At 33.8% G+C, this 19,354-nt stretch overlaps 1 protein-coding gene across 2 annotated transcripts; it reads right to left on the reverse strand.

Annotated features, from left to right (window-relative positions):
- Nucleotides 1-11: 11 nt before the first annotated feature.
- Nucleotides 12-16,136, reverse strand: LOC135627700 (E3 ubiquitin-protein ligase COP1-like). 2 transcript variants are annotated; one of them, XM_065133885.1, is made up of 14 exons: nucleotides 15,988-16,136; nucleotides 15,373-15,868; nucleotides 12,934-13,011; nucleotides 9,808-9,963; nucleotides 9,320-9,679; nucleotides 7,435-7,592; nucleotides 7,218-7,283; nucleotides 6,229-6,307; nucleotides 5,990-6,145; nucleotides 5,771-5,869; nucleotides 3,903-4,007; nucleotides 3,647-3,826; nucleotides 571-681; nucleotides 12-429 (listed from the first exon to the last, which is right to left on the reverse strand). In XM_065133885.1, the coding sequence occupies exons 1-14, from the start codon at nucleotides 16,119-16,121 to the stop codon at nucleotides 259-261; spliced, it is 2,349 nt and encodes a 782-aa protein (XP_064989957.1). In that variant the 5' UTR covers nucleotides 16,122-16,136; the 3' UTR covers nucleotides 12-258. The 2 variants fall into 2 exon arrangements, with proteins under 2 accessions (XP_064989957.1, XP_064989965.1); XM_065133893.1 differs by having other exon boundaries at nucleotides 15,948-16,089.
- Nucleotides 16,137-19,354: the final 3,218 nt, after the last annotated feature.

Here is a 19,354-nt window from a genome sequence, read left to right on the forward strand (position 1 = left end):
GTAAAAGAAAATGGAGCAAAATGAACAAGTATGATTACCACATCTCGAAATATGACAACATTTTACAAGTCTATCAAGGTGCAAACCATGGACTGTAAAGCCATTCCTAAGGTTGAAGACCAAGAAAAGCCTTGAGAGAAAAGAGTAGGAAGAGTAGAGTAGTTACTGAATGAAAAAATATGGACACACCTAAGCGATAAATACACGGACAACTACCGGGCACATCTAAAAGCTTTCCTTGCCTTTTATCGTCTTCTGCTAAGCTGCGAGTACCAGAACTTTGATAGTCCCCTGGCTATTGGCTGCCAACATTGTAGGACTGTCACTCTTCCAGCAAACAGCGCTAATAAAATATGACCCAGCATCATCTTCTGCATCATCAAGATCTGAGGATCCGAATTTGTGCCATGCAGCTGGCTTCGAGATTGCCTGCAATTACAGTTGCTGGTTTTTGAGATCAACTAATGAAGTACAAAAGCTACAGAGTGAAAAGACAATTTTGCAGGCAGACCGAACCAACAACAGGAGGCAAATTTTGGCAATTAATCCAGCATAGTAAGTCTGGCTCACCTTATGGTACACGAAAACCTCATTTGTCTCGCTGCCACAAGCAATGTACTCATTGTTTACTGTTAAACCCACAAAATTTTTCTCATTTGTGTGTCCCTTGAAGGTGCGCACCTGAATAAATAATCCAACATAAAAAGAAGTTATTAAGTAGGTACTGAATCCTTTTCCACTCCAAAAAGGATTTAGAGGTGCATGGGAAGTATATGGTCAAGGAAATTAAACAAAAGGTATGTATATATACATCTCAAAAGAGGTGGAAGATGTCAGAGAGATAGGTAATAGAACATGTACGAAAGATGATTTATCAATAAGATGCATGAATGACAATCAAGAAGATATTAATGATCGTAAGGATTTTCAAGTCCTATGGTGTTATAATCGGTTAACAAAACCATCACAGCATTCAGTTCTTAATGTATGACATGGGTGTCAAATCATCTGCTAAATCAGGCATAACTGCGATATCATACATAATGCATAATATGAGCTAAATGATTGTCAATGCTGAGTTTCAAACTTTGTCTACAAAAAATAGGCATGCAGGAGTAGTAGAAAAAGGTAACAGAAAGTAAGAAAAACATCAAAACAAGCATGGTAAAAACACCAGAGTTACATGATTCAGTCAACATGGCTACATTGGTGTGGAAGTGAGAGGTTTACTATAATTAATGACAGAGCTTCTTGAAAAGTTAATTAGATCCACTTGACCAGTTCTGATGAGACAATTAACACCAACAGTCCAACATGAAGGAAATTCTACGACAAAATGGAAGCCATTATGAGAGACCCTTAAAAGCCAACTAAAAGCAAACAGGAACCACTTATAAGAAAGAATTCTTCTCTTCATTTTATTCACTATCCTCTCCTGACACTTTCTTCTCTCATTTTCTCCAACTTTATTCACTATTTGGCAACACAAAGGCACAATGTTTGTGCCTTTTTTTATAGGGAAGGCACTGCTTCTATCTTATTCCTGATGAATAAGAAAGTATTACTCTTTAAAATTCAAACTCATAACAGAGCTAACCAAGGAGTCTGGTTGAGCTCTCTTCCTCGTGGAACATGACCTGTCAAGCAACCTTATAGTGGAACATGGACAGGTCCATTTCTTTAATTGAGATCTTGTACCTTGAGCAATGTTTTCAACACAAACTACGTTGGAGCTATGCCTCAGTGAATAAAATCTGCCATTACCCTCCCATTTATAAAATCATTTTAAATAAATTTTAGGAAACTAAGTCAAGCTTTCAAGATATAACTATAGGGATGAAACCTAGGTGGATCAGATTGGGCTTGGACTCAACCCCATGTACAATTCCTGCCATCCCAGCCTCTAACACAAGATTCCTAGCTTGAAACCAACTCGAACACAAATTTCTGAGCTCAGCTTGGAATTTGGGTTAATCTGGCTCAGGGTTTGTTTGGATTGGGTCCTTTTGAAGAATGCATTCCTCACATAAAAAAAACACAAAACAAAACAAAAAGATAGCAACAAAGAAACAGAGATTGAAACAAAAAAAAAAAGAATATTGTAACTCTGGAATCATTGTCTTCTGAGATATAACCATGGGGAAAAAAATTAACAAGAAATCTGATTGTAAAATATTATCCATACATGAAAGATATGCATAGTGGATACATGTATACATATCAAACCTTGAGAATCATTGAACACATTCCTCATCAAGTTGGAAAAGACAAGTACACAGGAGAGAAGTCACAGTATAATAAAAAAATTTAATACCAATTGGTTTGATCCAATATTTACGGTCTAATGTCTAACTGATATGCAAATTGAGCAATTTGTATCCTACAATTCCATATCAAGCATATAGCTTCATATTTTTTTATCATACCAAGTGTATCATCAGTAAACATATTGGTAGCAATCTGTTATCCTGATCTAATCATGCCCCTCATCCAACTGCTTGTGATATCTGAGCCCAACAAGGTCTCCTCGATATGTACTGTCTCCTCCTCGTTCCATACAGGCAGACACAAATAGGCCTATATTCTAAATTCTGGCATAATGCCATACAGTTCCTATCTGAATTTAGGTGCCTACATATCAACAAAAAGAATGAAAATTCCAAGCTCCACCACCCACTCAAACTCCTCCCTACAGTAATCAAGCAAAAGATCTCTATACACTTTAACTTTGCACTCAAAAGAAAGCTAGCAAATAGCACTGCATAGGAGCAAATGAGAAAATTGTTACAACAGTAGGAGTATTAAACTAACAAATAGCTCTATATTGGAGAAAATTTGTTGTTGCTGCCTTGCTGGAGCAAAGCTGACTTCTGTAGCATTATAAGCTATTACATAGGAGCAAAGCTGCTGTTGTTGCTATGACAGTGGTACTATGGTAACAAATAGCTCCTCCATATAGGAAAAAAAGGTTTGACATTTTTTTCAAACTAGCAAATTGCACTATATAGGAGTAATACTGTTAATGTTGTAGTAATGGTTCTAAACTAGCCAATGGCACTATATAGGAGCAACTGCTACTGCTGCAGCAGTAGTATTCAAACTTCTCTTTCTCCATTTCAGATGTTATGTTTGTGAAGGAATCAACACAGAATGACATAACTCTGGCACTGTAACAGCATCAGACTCCACTTAGATTCCTCTTCCTGCCCAACAACCCCAGTTTTCCATCACAAACCAAAACAAAAGGTAAAAAGAATGATTCCTAAGGGTAGCTAGGCTTGATCCTGATCAACAAAATAACCCCCATAATTTTAAACAACACAAACCTCAGCATATGCTTTCTCTAAAAGAATTCAACTCAAAGATTAACTTGCAAAAAATTAAATCTGACCAACCACAAATATAGTTTGGCTTGTTGACATTGTGCTTAGACATCTCCTTCCTATTTTAATTAATATTAAAACAACTACTGATTACATATATGACCTAGGAGTTCATGTATACGAAAGAGATCCAATAATTTTCATTGAATTTTTTTATGGCAGGAAGAGTGTAACTTTGCCCCTTGGAGGATGAAAAGTGGTTAATAAAAGGTTACAATTTTTAATAAGCTATGAGATAAAAAAATAAAGCCAGTAAAACATACTGGGCATGTGTCCTTTACATCCCACAATCGCAATGTACTGTCTGTTGATGCAGATGCAAGCTCATTTGTGGACAGGAATTTCACGTATGAAACTGCTTTCCAGTGTCCCTTAAAAATACGGAGTGGAGTACTTGTGTTTCTCAAATCAAAATAGTGAATGTGATGATCAGCAGAACCAACCTGGAAAACGATGAGTATTCATAATCTGAAATAACAACAAACTGAAAAGGTAAAAACGGAAATGATGAAAACATACTGCAACATGAACACTGGATCCAGGATTATATTTGACACAACAAATATTTGCTTTCATGTCAATATTGATAACACTGGCTTCTTGCTTTGTGCACCACACTTTGACCTACTTGTCATGAGATAAATGAAAATTGTCATCAAGAGTTCAAGACAATATAAGGCTATTTTAGTAATTCTTGCATTAAGAATCATAAAATAACTAATGAAGTTTCTACTTCCAGTTAATACTCTTAACAATTAATCATGATAAGGAGCTTTTACATAACTTCGTATATATGACCATAAGATTCATAAACTCAGATAATCAAAATCAGGAATGCAACACAGAACATAGTAATGATGAGAAAATGTATATAATTCAACCCCACAGTTGCCCTTCATTTTTCGTCAAGCTCATGTTGAATCAATCATCTTCATTTACTTGGTAAACCCAATGACATCTTTTAAGATATCATGTAAAGTTCTACAGTTCAGATACTTGTATGTGAGAACAAAAAATAATTGTTGATACAGATCACCATTATTATCATCCTTGTTATCATTGCCATCATCATCTCATCAGGGCCTCTTGGCATCAATTTCAGCTGGTTAAAATAAAACTAATTAACTAAACAGAAAAGCTTCCATGGTAACTTCATGGAATCTTATGACAAGAACATCAAACTCAGGTCAAACCTCGAAGATAGAGAACAAAGTTCCAGGCCAAAGCAAATTTAAGAAATAACTGAAAATCAATACAAAAAACCAAATTAAATGGACCAAGTAACAATACAAAAAAACAAAACATGCATACAAATGAAATCAAATTCAAATATCCTCTCCAAATTTCCTATTAATTTTCTTCCACGCATTTGCAATCAATGATCACATGAATATTCATCCCAGTTACCAATCCAGCTGATATGGATCAAGATGTGCAAGGTCAACTTATTTGGACTAATTTCTTGACTTTGTTGCCAAAAAACAGCCTGATCATTTATGCAAAAATCTACCTATTCAAATGAATTTGGTGACTCACAAAGCTTATATCACCAATGAGGAAGAAAGTGGAGGCACAATAATGAAAAGAAGAGAAGAAGATCATTGAATGGATTGCAACACTTGCTGGAAATCATCATGGAGTGAGTGCTATAAAGGATGGAGGGAGGTAAGGTAGTGAGTGTAGGGGACAGAAATAAAAATAGAGAGAGGAGAGGGAAGGGAAGAAAAGGGTGAAACCATCTACAGAGAGAGAGGAGAGGGTGTGAGAGACCACACAATCCTATTATTGCATGCCATGACATTTTTTTATACAAACTAGATAAAAAGAATAATCGTAACTAATTATTTATTTCAAAAGTAATGAATTTATCCATTTTTAACTTTGAAATTTTATTTTTACTTTAAAATTACATTTTTTCTGATCCTAATAATTATTCCAAGGCGACCTTTCAAACATTGATGAACAGGAGGTAAATCCTTCTGTCAATTTTCAACTGTAAGTTCAGACACACCAAAAAACAATTGATTCATGTAACATAATGTAATGTCTGGTAGAGAATCCAAGCATCTGATAAAGCATGCAATATCATGAACATGAAGATTGTAAAAAAATTTAAGCAGATTAATGGCTTTCAACATCAGTGGACATCACAGAGTCCAGTTAATACGCATTAGATCTTTATAAGTTCCAAAGTAAAGGTTAGATACATGGATCATCCCATGAAAAAGTAAATATTACCTAAAAGGTTATATTTTGTTGAGAACAAATGCAAGTATAAAAACCAAGAGAAAAAAATAAAGAAACTATTAACAGGTAAAAGATCCTCTGTTGGAAATTATTTTAAGGCAATTCTGTTGGACAATTGCTCTTGCTGAATTTGACGGTACCTTGCAATCATCACTACCAGAAACTAACATTGTTGGTTCCGTCCGTGAAAAATCAACACTCCATGCTCTTTTTTCATGTTCTTCATATTCCATCATACTCTGAAAAAAGAAAGCTCTTAAGATATTTTTTCCTAGCTCCACCACAGGGTTTGGTTCATCAAATATATACTGACTGCATAACAATTTACAAAACAGTTTTATGGTATAAAAAATAACTACCTGGCGAGTGGTCACATCCCAAACAGTTACTATCCCTTCATAATCACTACTCGCAATAATGTTTTTGGAGTACTTGTTCCAACTTAAGCAACTAAGTTTGGACCGTGTGGCCAATTCTACAACAGGGCAGTTTACATCTGATGGTTCATTTACAACCTGAATCGCATAAAATGGCTTATAATCAATTCAGCATAAGAAGGGACAATGCATTTTGCAGGCTGAAGTAAATTATAACTTACTGTAGAAAATTCGAAGACTTTAATGCGCTTCGAAACACCAGCAGTGGCAAAAAACTCATCATCGCGATCAAACTCTATGCTGCATGAGAGAAACATTATAAGGATGCCTTGGAATCAGATATTAATAATGAGCAAAACAATTTCAAAAATACAACATAATAAAAGGACAAGGAGAGAATGAGAGAAGTCTGATTTCAGCAGAATTGAAAAGTCAACTACATTGATGTTCACTTGGCTCTACAATTGTATACTATGTTTTAGGTATTTCTTGGGTGTTATAGCAATCTTTATTTCTTTTAATACTGAGAGTAGAAGAGGACTCTGTGCATGTGTCATGCTGAAAGTTGCTGCTTCAGCTTTAATTGAAAAAAACAAGAGAAGGACATCAACGTCTTCTTTACAGCTAGATGGTCAACTCCCTTCTTTGCTTTTAAACAAAATTACATAAGATTCATGCATACTAACTTTACAAAGAAAAGTCACCAACTCTGCCACTTGGAAACATTTGTGAGAAATTTAGCATTATGTTGCTCAAAGCAACACCAATTCATGGTGGAGCTTGTGTAGAGCACAAACTGAAATCATGTTTGACATTGATGAAAACTCAAATAAAAAAGAAAAAAGATATCAGATTAAGAAAAATTATAAGATATGTAAATTAAATGTTCCATGTGTATGAACACAACACCAGTTTCAAATATACATTAAAACAGCTAGGGGCAGAAACTAGCCATGCCAACATGGTAACTAAAAAATTAATATTACAAGATAGTAATGTAGAAAGCAAAAAAAGCAACAGAAACAACAACAACAAAGTCCAGCTCTTGCTTGGATGTTAGAATCTACATTAAGGAGTCCAAACATCCATGCCGCTGTGGGGGTTGGATACAGAAGCCCGGATAATAATGGTAAGTGACAAAAGACAGAAATAAAAATTATCATGTTAGGAGTAATCAAGAGAATGAGATCTGCATTCACAAATTACATACCTTGACACAATATTTGCAGAATGAAATAGATCTCCATGTCTAAGTTCCGCAATATCACGCAACCGACTGAATCAATGAAGGATTACATGAAAAAGGCAAACCAGAACCCAGTAGGCAAAATTACAATGAAAAACAGTTTACAGTTTGTTAATAAAATGACCACTGCAATAAGTATTAACCAACAAAACATTAAATTACCAAAGATTGCATCGACCACCTGTATCTAGTAAATGTGGTTAGCACAGACTGAAAATCATCAAGACCCGCATGATAACCTTCTCTAACTTTGGCGTTTGCATCTTTTTCTTCCTGACGATGTGATTGGCTAGCTCCAAGACGCCGTTTTTGTAAGTAACATTCTTGAAGCTCCTTAAACTGCAAGTGTAAAACACATTTTTATATAGAATATTCATAAAGCAATTCAATAAATAGAGAAAGGCAAATTAACTATAACATATTGATTTTTTTGTGGCATTAGCAACGAAGATAATATTATGCTGGTGTTATAACAATATGAATCTAAAATGTTAAAGAATTAAACCAAACAAAGATGAGAACTTATAACAGTGAAGTGTTCATCTAAAGGCCACATCAACTTAAAACAGTGAATCTAAAATGTTAAAGAATTAAAGCAAATACTCTTGTTCATGCTTTGTAATAATTGATAACTGATGCAGCAGCACGTGACAAATAAAAGATTCGAGTAGAGTTTAAAAGCAGTTTGGCCACAACAATCTCAAACCAAATCAGATTTGGGTTCAAATGATTTTCATATTTTATCCTTATTTTTAGGGGTCATTCTGAAAGGGCAAATAAGAGGCCCAATTTGTTTCCTGTTGCTCCTTGCTTGGACAGATATTAAATTCTTAGGAATGTGGTTTTGTAGCTACACAAAACTATTTTTGATACATGCTTATGAAAGATATAACCTCATGAAACGACAACTCTAATTATATTTTCCAAAGTTCTCATAGCATATGATATGACATTTTTTGAAGCCCATACAAAGTTTAATTTCTCGTGATATTATAGTGATTGAATAATAAAAAGATCAGTTTTTCCAATATAATGGCAGGCAAGTTTCCTGTGTGTAAGCCATCCCAAGCTGTGACAATATAGAAATTAACTAGAGAGAAAATTTTTCCCCTAGTTCTTTATCTTGCCTCTACTTCGTAATTGTTAATTCTCAATATAGTGCATCTTTTTGTTGCAGTTATTTGATCTTAATGGCATTCTTAATTTCTGACAACAAGTGCTTTCTCTTTTGTATTTTCAGCAAGCTCTTAAGATTGAAAGTAATCTCAAATTGAGTTTACTTTGTATTTGAACTATATGGCACTATCCTGTTCTGTTCAGCCTTAACCTAGTTAATCTTTTATGGAATAACATGGTTTTAACTTTTAACTTCGCTACAACAAAGAGATTGGAGATGTGGATCCTAAATTCTTAATTAGTTTTAATACTTGCTGCAACCATTAGTCACAAAAAGCTTTAATTATCAGATTTTAAATAGTTCCATATGTTCTTGGAAATGAAAAAGGTGACTACCTTTGAAGTTGTATTACAAAGGATTCGTATCATAATTATTATTATTGACACTCGTATTTTGATTATGATTAACACAATCAATTATACAATGAACTTGTCAAGATGATGACTTAGAATGATTACCTATGGACCATAGTGAGTACAATAAAGGATCACAAAACATCGATGATCAAGATAGACAAAAGAATCATTCAAGGCAAATAAAACCTAGCAAAAGATTTAAGTAGCTAATTAAAAAAAAGAAGATGAGCCACTTGTATTAACTAACATAGAATTAATTGTGTGATAAACTGGTATGAAACTAGATTATAGGCACTATAGGATACATCTATCAAACAGTCATGAAATATTATATATATACATATATACATATAGTATAAGTTGGTTACATGACTAATTACAGATAAATTATTCCCTGACAGTAGATTCACTGCAAGTAGTGAAGAATCCACCAGAAGAATCATCTACACCCCATTAAAGAGATAAAAACCAGCAACCTGGCCCTCCAAATTGTTAACAATTTGCAATAGAAAATATTAACTTCACTCACTGACCTGAGCTTGAATTCGTCTCTTTCTTGCTATGACTCTTCCTGATTGAATAAGGGAATTTGTTGTTTCAGATCCACTTAAAGCATCTTTTCTTTGGTAATCTTGATGGCTTAGTTGAGCTTTCACATCATTACTCTTCACCTGTAAATTTCGAGAGCATGTCCCAACAAGAGAGCTACGAGCATTCGAGACAAGTATGCTATTGTGCTGATCAGCAGTGGAAGACCAAAATTTTGTTGCAATTGGATCATCCAAAAGCATTCGCAATTTCACCGAGTATCTCTCTCTTGCCCGGTACAGTTCTGCTCTGTGTTTCTCTACAGCATTTATATCTTCTTTGATAAATTGTAAATCAGTTTGAACCTGAAAACAGTACAGACATTACTTCTATTAAGGTTTGTCATCCTGAAATCTTTTAATTGTAATGTAAACATAAAAGGCAATTCTGATGAGCACACTAGTTTTGCATGAATCAAGTTACTGTGATCTACCTCATTAAGCTCTTCCAGCTTTTTCTTCCTAAGACAGTGCAAAAAGTCGAGTAAAATTTGCATATTCATCTCAGCCTCTTGTTGCTCCATTTTCCGCTTTTTATCACTAAGAAGAGACAACAAACCATCGAGCTCCTTAACCGACATCTCACATCCCTGTCTACAAGAAAGCGAAACGTCTAAGTCCATGTATACTCTTAAATTTTGATATTAATGAAACAATTGCAATCACCACAAAGAGGTTCTTGGGAATGCTACATCGTAAAATAATGAATGGACACATTTTCATGAAAATAAGTTCAGTCACCACAAAGATGTTCTTAGGAACTATACATCTTAAAATAATGAATAAAGCATTTTTCATGAAAATAAGATTTAGAGTCTACAGAAAATGAGCATATTTACAGTATAAGTCGACTTGTTCAAAACCTGCCCAACAAGCTGTCATGCATACCATTACTAACCACATTGTGAAAAAAGATTTTGAAGTATAGTCTCAAGTCTCAACAGTGTGTCATGGACATGGAGGCTAATGCAATATGTCAACTAAAAAAAACCTTCTGCAAAAGTCACTTGTCAGAATAAGAAAAGTACTTGTTCTGAGATTAATTATGAAAAAGGATATCTAGCCACAGTTTCTGATGCTACTAAATTGATCAGAAGATCACACATGAATCACATGTAAGAAAAATGGAATTAAATGAGTCTAGCCAATAAATTCTATATATTTTTACAACTATTAATGTCATTTGTATTCAAGCTTTCACTTCCAAATATGTTGCATTGTCATGTAATAACTAGGAAGAGATTCTAACAGCTTCATGGTCAAGCAATTACTTGACTAAGAAAGAGAGATATATCATTGCAAATGTTTTATGGATGATCCAAGCCAAGAATTAATATCTCAAGTAGTGCTCCATGGGTCAATGGCCGGGACTATAAAGGTGCTTGGAAATATACCTATAAATTAAAGCATTTGTTTTGACAGAATAATATAATATGTAAAGGAAAAACACCTTTTTTATTCATAAAGCTGGCAGTCGCACAGGACCTATTATGATGGTTAACTATGTACAGCAATGAAAATACCTTGTAAACATCATCAGTTCATCACCAACAACAGACATGTTACCTTGTTCATATATTCTTCAGTAATCGGTATAGCAAGCATTTATTGATCCGACAGCCTACCAGCACGGCATATAGACCAGGGTAAACTGGGCGATACATCTAGCACAGGGCATATACCACCTATAACATTTTTTTTAATTTTTCAGGCTTTTTTCCAAAACTCAATATATAACAGCATCCTGATTCCTGACACATGGTACATTGATAAGGATTGGACCCGCACCAATCTGGGATAGGTACCCGAAATTAAGAACCTTCATGTTCTCTTTGTCATCACTATCTTTACTTTCTTGACCAGGGAAGGAAAACTAATAAACAAATGCAAACATATTTTCACTTGACCAAGTAAAGAAACCATATGTCTTGACCCAATTCATGCCAAACAGCACAAAGTAATCCAATCTATATTCCTGATCTCTTAATCAAAATAAGTGGACAGATCTACATGAAAGTGAAGACAAGCTGTTGCTCCACTGGAACTTTTTAAAAAACTCCCTTCAATGAATGAGACTTCAGTATTGAGCCCTTCCTTCTAACATTTGCCCCCTTCTTTCTATTACTTATCTCTGTTGATTTAAACTGAATCTAATTAACTTCATAATTTAGATTATGTAATGATAATACTTCTTATAAATGAACTATACACATTATCTATGATGTCCCCTCTGCATAAATATCCTAGCTCCAACACTGACCTACATTACAGAAAACAACATACCAAGTGGAAAGCTGGAGAAATGTAAGACAATTGTGCTATGCAAATGTACAACAGCTTAGACTCCAAACAAGTGAGATGCATAGATAAAGGTACATGAACTAATAATGAAATGATCTATAATTGAGTAAATCAGGACAAGAAGCCAATGGAATGAAATGAACTTGTACAAACAAAGTTTTGTTCTAAGTGCTTATTCTCAATAAAAATCAGATATTTTTTCATTCCATCCTCAAAACATTTTATTTTGGTACATAATCCCATTAAGTTAAGAAAAACTGAAAAATTTTGTTAAAAGGGACCTCCAATGGAATCTTTCAGTCCTGCAAGACAAAGATCTCTTTATTGATTTCAAGTACAAATTTTCAACAAACATTCATTTTACATCAAAATGAGAAAATATATACTGTAGATTATTCTGATGATTAATTTAAATTTTTGGGGAAAACAGAAGAAGCAAATTGGTGCTCCCTAGTGATCATCAGCTTGATAATTATATTTCTGAGAACATAATAATAAAAAAGAAAGAAAATGGAATAACACTTGAGTTGCTCGATCCCAAACTCAATATTCCATCAGGAAGCTAAACCCAACAGTTATTGCACTGAACGACAAAGCAACAGAAGTAATAATATATAGGCCTTTAAAAGTGGTGATTTTTTTAGTTAGTAGAGTATCAAATTAATTATTACAATAGTGGAGAGTCAGAAACTTTGACTGGCCTAATATAAATAGTCAATGTTTACCGTAGGAGAGAATGAGGGACAATAACTCTTTAGGAAATATTGGAACTTTGCAAACTAATAAATATTCACATCATCTCACTTCACCCGTGAACCCAGTTTGACACTTTGACAATTAAACATTCAACCAATATGAAAAAGATGAGTTGGATCATACTATTTTCTGTAACAACTATATTTATGCACACATACATTGATAGAAATAAACAGCAAATGTATTATAAAGTAACTAATAAATAATCATCAAAATAAGCTAAATGACCTTCTATACAACAGGTTATAGGAAGAAATTAGGTGGGTTATATCAAGCTAAAATTGAGATTAGAAAGCAGATTTGATTAAAAAAAAAATTAGCTCAAAGGAACATGCTCATATTAGTGGTGACAACAAATTTACAACCAATATTAGTAAACAAGTCATCCTATTAGCTATTGAAAACCAAATTATGCATGGAAATATCTACATGATGGTCATCACTTATTAGGCATTGATTCAAAATACTGAAAATAGAATATTAGGCACAGAAAAAAAATTGACCTGCTGCAATGCCAAACGAAGATGCTCAACAGGTGATGCTGTTTTCGCAATTTGACGGGCACATTGCTTTTTCAAAAGCTGCATGTACACAAAATAATTATTATTATAAGAATGGCATCACCTAAATCAAACATAAATACTGAAAGAAGATGCCAAAGGCCTTTATTATAGGAGAAACTTGCTTCATGCATTCATTAGTTTGTACAGGTGTGCCTAGATTCCTAGAACACTAGTGACATTCATTATATGACAAACTAATGAGCGTGTCTTGTTGTCAATACTGGCAAGTACATGCAATGAAAGAGCATCTAATAAGTCTGGAACCCAAACAAAAAGACCCTCCCAATACCAATATTCCAAGCTTACAGTGGCTACAGTAACCAAGAAGTACAAAAGAATCATCCAATATCATTAATCCATAGTTGTTATGGGCGGCCATCAAAGCATTTGGGCTACTATATAGCTGATAATGAGCTTCAGGAGCCTAGGCTATGATCATTACATGGATCATCATATGTGCCAACATAAAATTATATTTCATGTATACTAAAATGTACACTACCATGAAAAAGAAAATATTATTTATGGGTGATTTATAAAGTTACATATTGCTTTAGATATAATCATCATTTGTGTCATCGTAGAACTCCCAAATGTTTGACATGTTCATGGTCACTGTAGCACGGCATACCATTTTGGAACTCTTTGGTCATATTATGAAATTTGACAATATATTTATATCTGACTCAAAATTGTCAACACAACTTCCTGCTAATTAGATCATGATAGGAAACGCCAAACAATTATGGTCAGTCAAGTCTTCAAGTTCTAATATAACTGGCATATATGGTCTTGGTTATACAAAACAAAAGAAAAGAACCATAGTCTTTTATTTGGAGATGGCAGAAACTCAAGTATTAATCATGCAACTGTTGGATTATCTGCGGCTGCGCTCCGTATTGTGGGTGGGCTAGTGAAGCCTTTTCTTCTCTAGCTAGATGAATAAACTAGTTTCTAAAGAAAATGCATAAAATGCTTCTTCTACCAACAGAATTTTCACCAAAGATCTAGGATTTTTCCAAATCATGTTTCATCATATATAATTGGATATATATATATATATATATATGGACACCCACACACATCCATCATGTTTTGCAATTCAATCATGGTTTCTCCTGCATCTCTCACAGAATATACATATGGGCATGGATGGAGAAAATTATTATCATATGATCTGCATTATTTGGTCACTGATATCCCAAATCTTGGTTTGACTCAGTATAATATACTTAGACAAGATGTAAGTGGTTACTTGATCATCATGTAGGAAATGAAATAGCTTTTGAGTGACAACAATAAATAGTGGACTACAGCTCCAATCTTACACACCCCGGGGACCTATTTGGCTAGCCTGTTAGTAGTTAGTACTTAGTACATTGGTGAAACAAAAGCAACCAAACACAAACTATGCCTTCAGGATTTCCATACTTGCTCACAAAAGAAGAGAGGCATAAACCTACAATTACAAGTTAGAACTTCGACTTGCAGCATCTACCTACTGAAATCTTTTCTAGAGAAAGACTCTGATATTGGATAGGTACATACTTGCTAAATCAGTCTAACCAATGCATGTTTAGCCAGCACACTGTTATATACTTTGACTAAAGGATGATTGGAATGATGGGATGCATGTTTAACCTATATGTGTAGTATGTGACAGGATAACCATCTATTCAATCACATATTTCCCCAGTAGAACATTTGGAAATTATTTAAAGCTCTTTCTCATATCTCCAACAGAAATATAGTTTCAACATGATTTTTCTACAGTCTCTCTCTAAGAACAAAAAGAACTCTTATTTATCAATGTTATCTTACTTTTGCACAACACTTTCCTCGTTCCAAAGAAAATTACGAACCTAACCTCTTCAATGGGTTTATGATATGTAGAACACCAAATCAACAAGCCAAAAAGTGCAGAAACCTTAGTTTGGCTCCTTGCTGTAGCCAGGATCGGGATGATGGATATATTTCATTTTGGGATGCTTGTTGAAGCATCAAACATAATGCGGACTAGTGCTGAATGGTTAAGCCATGTAATTTTCCCACTCTAATCTAAATAAGAAGGAACAGAAAATACGTAAGAGTACTTATATGAACCTTTGAAAAAAAGCCAAGAAATTTGTCCTGATACGCAAGGTTTTTATTTAATGTTTGTATAACCATCAGCATAAAGTGAAATCTAAAGTGGCTAGCCCCTCAGTAGCTAAATCTAGATACGAATTCAATCTTATAGTAGAATTGATTGAAGGGAAAAAAAAGTAACAATCGATGTAACATTCAGTTGTTCCTCAAACAATGGGATATATGAAACGAATTGGCAGGTTTAGGCCGCGATCTAAACGAACTGATGAGAAGTTAGGATGGCAACGTAACCTTGTTGAGGAGGAAATTGGGGTAGAGGTGATTCTTGGTGAGGTAATTTCCGCAACAAGGACAATCGCTCTTGTTGTTGAGGTGGGTGACGATGCACATGTAGCAGAAGCTGTGGCCGCAGGCCGTCAGGAAGGCGTCCTTGATGACCCCCATGCAGATGGGGCAGAGCAGATCCTTGTCGCGCTCGGCCTCCGCCTCGGCCTCCGCCTTCACCGCCGCCGCGGCCCGAGTTCCGTCGGGGACCGTGGCCCCCTCGGCCGGCGGCGGCGCCCCAGCCACGTCCGTGGTCTCCGAGGACGAGACGGCAAGCGGGGCGACCGACGCCCCCATCTCCTCCGCCTTCGACACAGACGGCACCAACGCTCCCGCCGACGCACCGCCCATGGGAGGTGTGCAAGTGGAGCCAAATGAGTGGATCAAGAGGCGGTAGCGCAGGAGTGCAGACGGGCGAAGTTGAGGCGCAGAGTTGCTGTGGCGTCGTTCCAAGCGGTGTGCGCTTTAAAAGAAGAGCTAATTATAACCAAAAACATATGGCCGGTAGGCGAACACCGTTGCCGAATAATTTCAGGGATTACCTTCCGCCACTCCTGCGAGGTTGACCCGCCGGCTACCTACCTTGCAATTGGAAGGATCGATGACTTCTCACGTGGATCCGGCAGGAATTCTCCAGCTGAAATGTGGCTCTCGCTCGTCCACCCGCCGTGTCTCCTCTCCGCCTCACACGTCGCCTCGTCGCCTTTCTCTTCCATCTCCCTCCTTTCTCTCTCCTATTTGATCCATTCCTTCCTCTCCTTTTTGGTGATCTGCGGTTACAGCTACGAGCACAGAACTAATCAACACGATTTGTTCTGTGCCATATCTGTGAGGCGAAAACATAAATCAAATGTTACACAAGCTTATAATAATAATAATATTATTATTATTATATATATAATATATTTTTAATAAAAATAATATAAGAAAATTGTTCGAAAAAAATATCTTTATTTACAATGATCCCTGAAATATCCTATGATACACTGCACCTTATGAACCAGAATTAATAGGCATAAATTGTGCTGTGTCATGTCAGTATTATGCAAATGTTTATGTATTGCTTAGAAAAATAATTAAAAAATATTATTTAGATAATTTTTTTTACAAAAAATAATATAAGATAATTTTTCGAAAAAAATCCTCTTCTTAAAGCTTTTCCAACAGGTATCTGATATTTATGATGATCCCTATAATATCTTATGATAAGATACATTACACCCAATCGACCAAAACTAATAAGCACAAATTGTGCTATTATCTGAAAATATAAATCAAATGTTACATATGCTTAGAGTAATAATAAGAAAAATATTATATAGATAATATTTTTAATCAAAATAACATAGGATAATTTTAAAAAAAATCCCTCTTTTTGAGTTTTTTCAAGAGGTATATCATATGTACAATATCCCTAAAAATCTCAATAAATACAAATTATGTTGTGTCATGTCAATATTATGCAAAAACATAAATCAAATGTTACATATGCTTAGAATAATAATAAAATATTATATATATATATATATATAATATTTTTGACAAAGATAATATAGGATATTTTTTGGGAAAAACCTTCTTCTTGAGCTTTTTCCAAAAAGTGTTTCATGTTTACGATGATCTCTAAAATATCCCAATAAGCACAAATTATGCTCTGTCATATCAATATTATATATTATGTGAAAACATGAATCAAATGTTACATGTGCTTAGAATAATAATAAGAAAATATTATATACATAATATTTCTTAATAAAAGATATAGGATAATTTTAAAAAAAATCCTCTTCTTGAGCTTTTCCAAGAGATATATTATATTTACGATGATCCCTAAAATATCCCAATAAACATAAATTATGTTGTGTCATATATCAATGTTATGCAAAAACATATATCAAATGTTACATATGCTTAGAATAATAATAAAAAATATTATATAGATAATATTTTTGACAAAAATAATATAGGATAATTTTTTAAAACAACCTTTTCTTGAGCCTTTCCTTTTCAAGAAGTGTCACATGTTTACGATAACCCCTAGAATATCCCAATAAACACAAATCATGTTGTGATGTTATGCGAAAACATAAATCAAATGTTACATACGCTTAGAATAACAATAAAAAATATTATATAGATAATATTTTTGACAAAAATAATATAGGATAATTTTTTGAAAAAAAATCATCTTTTTAAATTTTTCGAAGAGGTGACCCATGTTTCTTATGATCCCTAAAATATATCATGATAATATTCATCACATTTTATCGATCGATTCATGAGATAAAACAATTATCAATATACTACATACCAATCTAATACTCGATATATAAAATTTATCGGGTCGGTTTTGAACAAGTTTACAATTGGTACATCCGTAAAAAAATATTGTAAGTATATTTAAAAATATTGTAACTCAAATAAATGAACTTAGAACCCAATATAAAAGCAACTCATATAAAAAATATGTTTTCAAACAGACCTCATTATTGGTTTAAAGAAACTTGACCGAGATTTATGGTGCTATGAAAAACACTTAACTGAGAAATTGAATTGATTCATCGTATAAATCGAACCATATAGTGTAATTAGATGATGCACTTGTTTTCTTACCGAAAGATATTTCAGAAAACATGATAAACATAAGTAAAAGGGACACCTCTTGAAATAAGCTTAAAAGAATTTGTTTAAGAATTCATCCAATAATATATGCTTACTTTCGTTAAACAATTAAAATGTAATCTCTTTTATCAAAGCTTGCAAAAATAGAGTTTCATACCCCTTTTTATTAGCTTAGATGATATCTCAAGGATTTGATACCCCACAAACAACCTAATTAATAATTTAAATATAAAGAATTTGTGGGAACATTACTTCTCTCGGTTAGTTAATGATTTGATTGTCTACTCTATGTAGGTAACTTCATAATCTTTAAAGCGTTCTAAATTTGTACTCGATATAATTTACTTGTTGGTCAACTTCAAACCATAATATATCAAGTGGGTTTTTGTATTTACTGTGAAAGAGGGTATTTTAAACATACTCTAGTTGTTCATATCTTGTAGCATACAATAAATTTGTTTTGCATGAACTTCAATTCGACAATAGGTATTTACCATTATGTTTGGAATAGATAAATTTACTTCTCTTCTTATTGTTGGTTCAAGCTATCAAATTTTAGCTTAAGCAAACTCATCATATATGATTTTTCCATCGTAACATATGTTGGTAGGAAGACGAGAAAAATATAAACCAACCTAAAATCCAAAAATTATTAATAAAAAAATCTTAGAAAATGGATGAAAGATATAACTTTATTCAATAACTATATTATATTCACAGAAAAAAAATCCAAGTTCTTTTAATATATGAGATGAATTAAGAATTATTATTAACACTCTTTAGACCCACAATAACTCCCAAAATGTCTTATCTCTCATCTCACCAAAATCTTAAAACTGTTGGTTATATTTATAAAAATAAATCATAGTTCTGTAGGGAGTCTTCCTATTTGAATCCCTAATATAAATTCAAATTCAACTTAAATTTAATTATGACTCATTTCAAATAATTTGAATCTCCTTTATCAAATGTTGTCATATCACCAGGATAGTTCATAAGGAATATATTTGATGTAGTCTCGATATGTTTGTTCTTTTTTATTTTATTTTATTCATTCCTCAAGCATCATATCATGTAAGGGGTTGACAATCCCATTTTGAATAGGTTTCGTAGTCATTTTAAGCTTATACACATATTGTGATTGCAGAAATAAAAATGTCTAAAAATAAAATCTTCAAGTAGTCATTTTGTGTGTTTAATGTAAATAAAACAACTTGATATGTTAACTATCTTAATGCGTTAGATTGATATAGTATCTTAAGTTGGTTGGTTCATTGTTTGGTTTCACATTAACATCATAGGGGCATTTGTGTGTAAAGACTTTTAA

Source organism: Musa acuminata, chromosome BXJ1-3, assembly GCF_036884655.1.
Source record: "Musa acuminata AAA Group cultivar baxijiao chromosome BXJ1-3, Cavendish_Baxijiao_AAA, whole genome shotgun sequence".
Taxonomy (NCBI): Eukaryota; Viridiplantae; Streptophyta; class Magnoliopsida; order Zingiberales; family Musaceae; genus Musa; species Musa acuminata.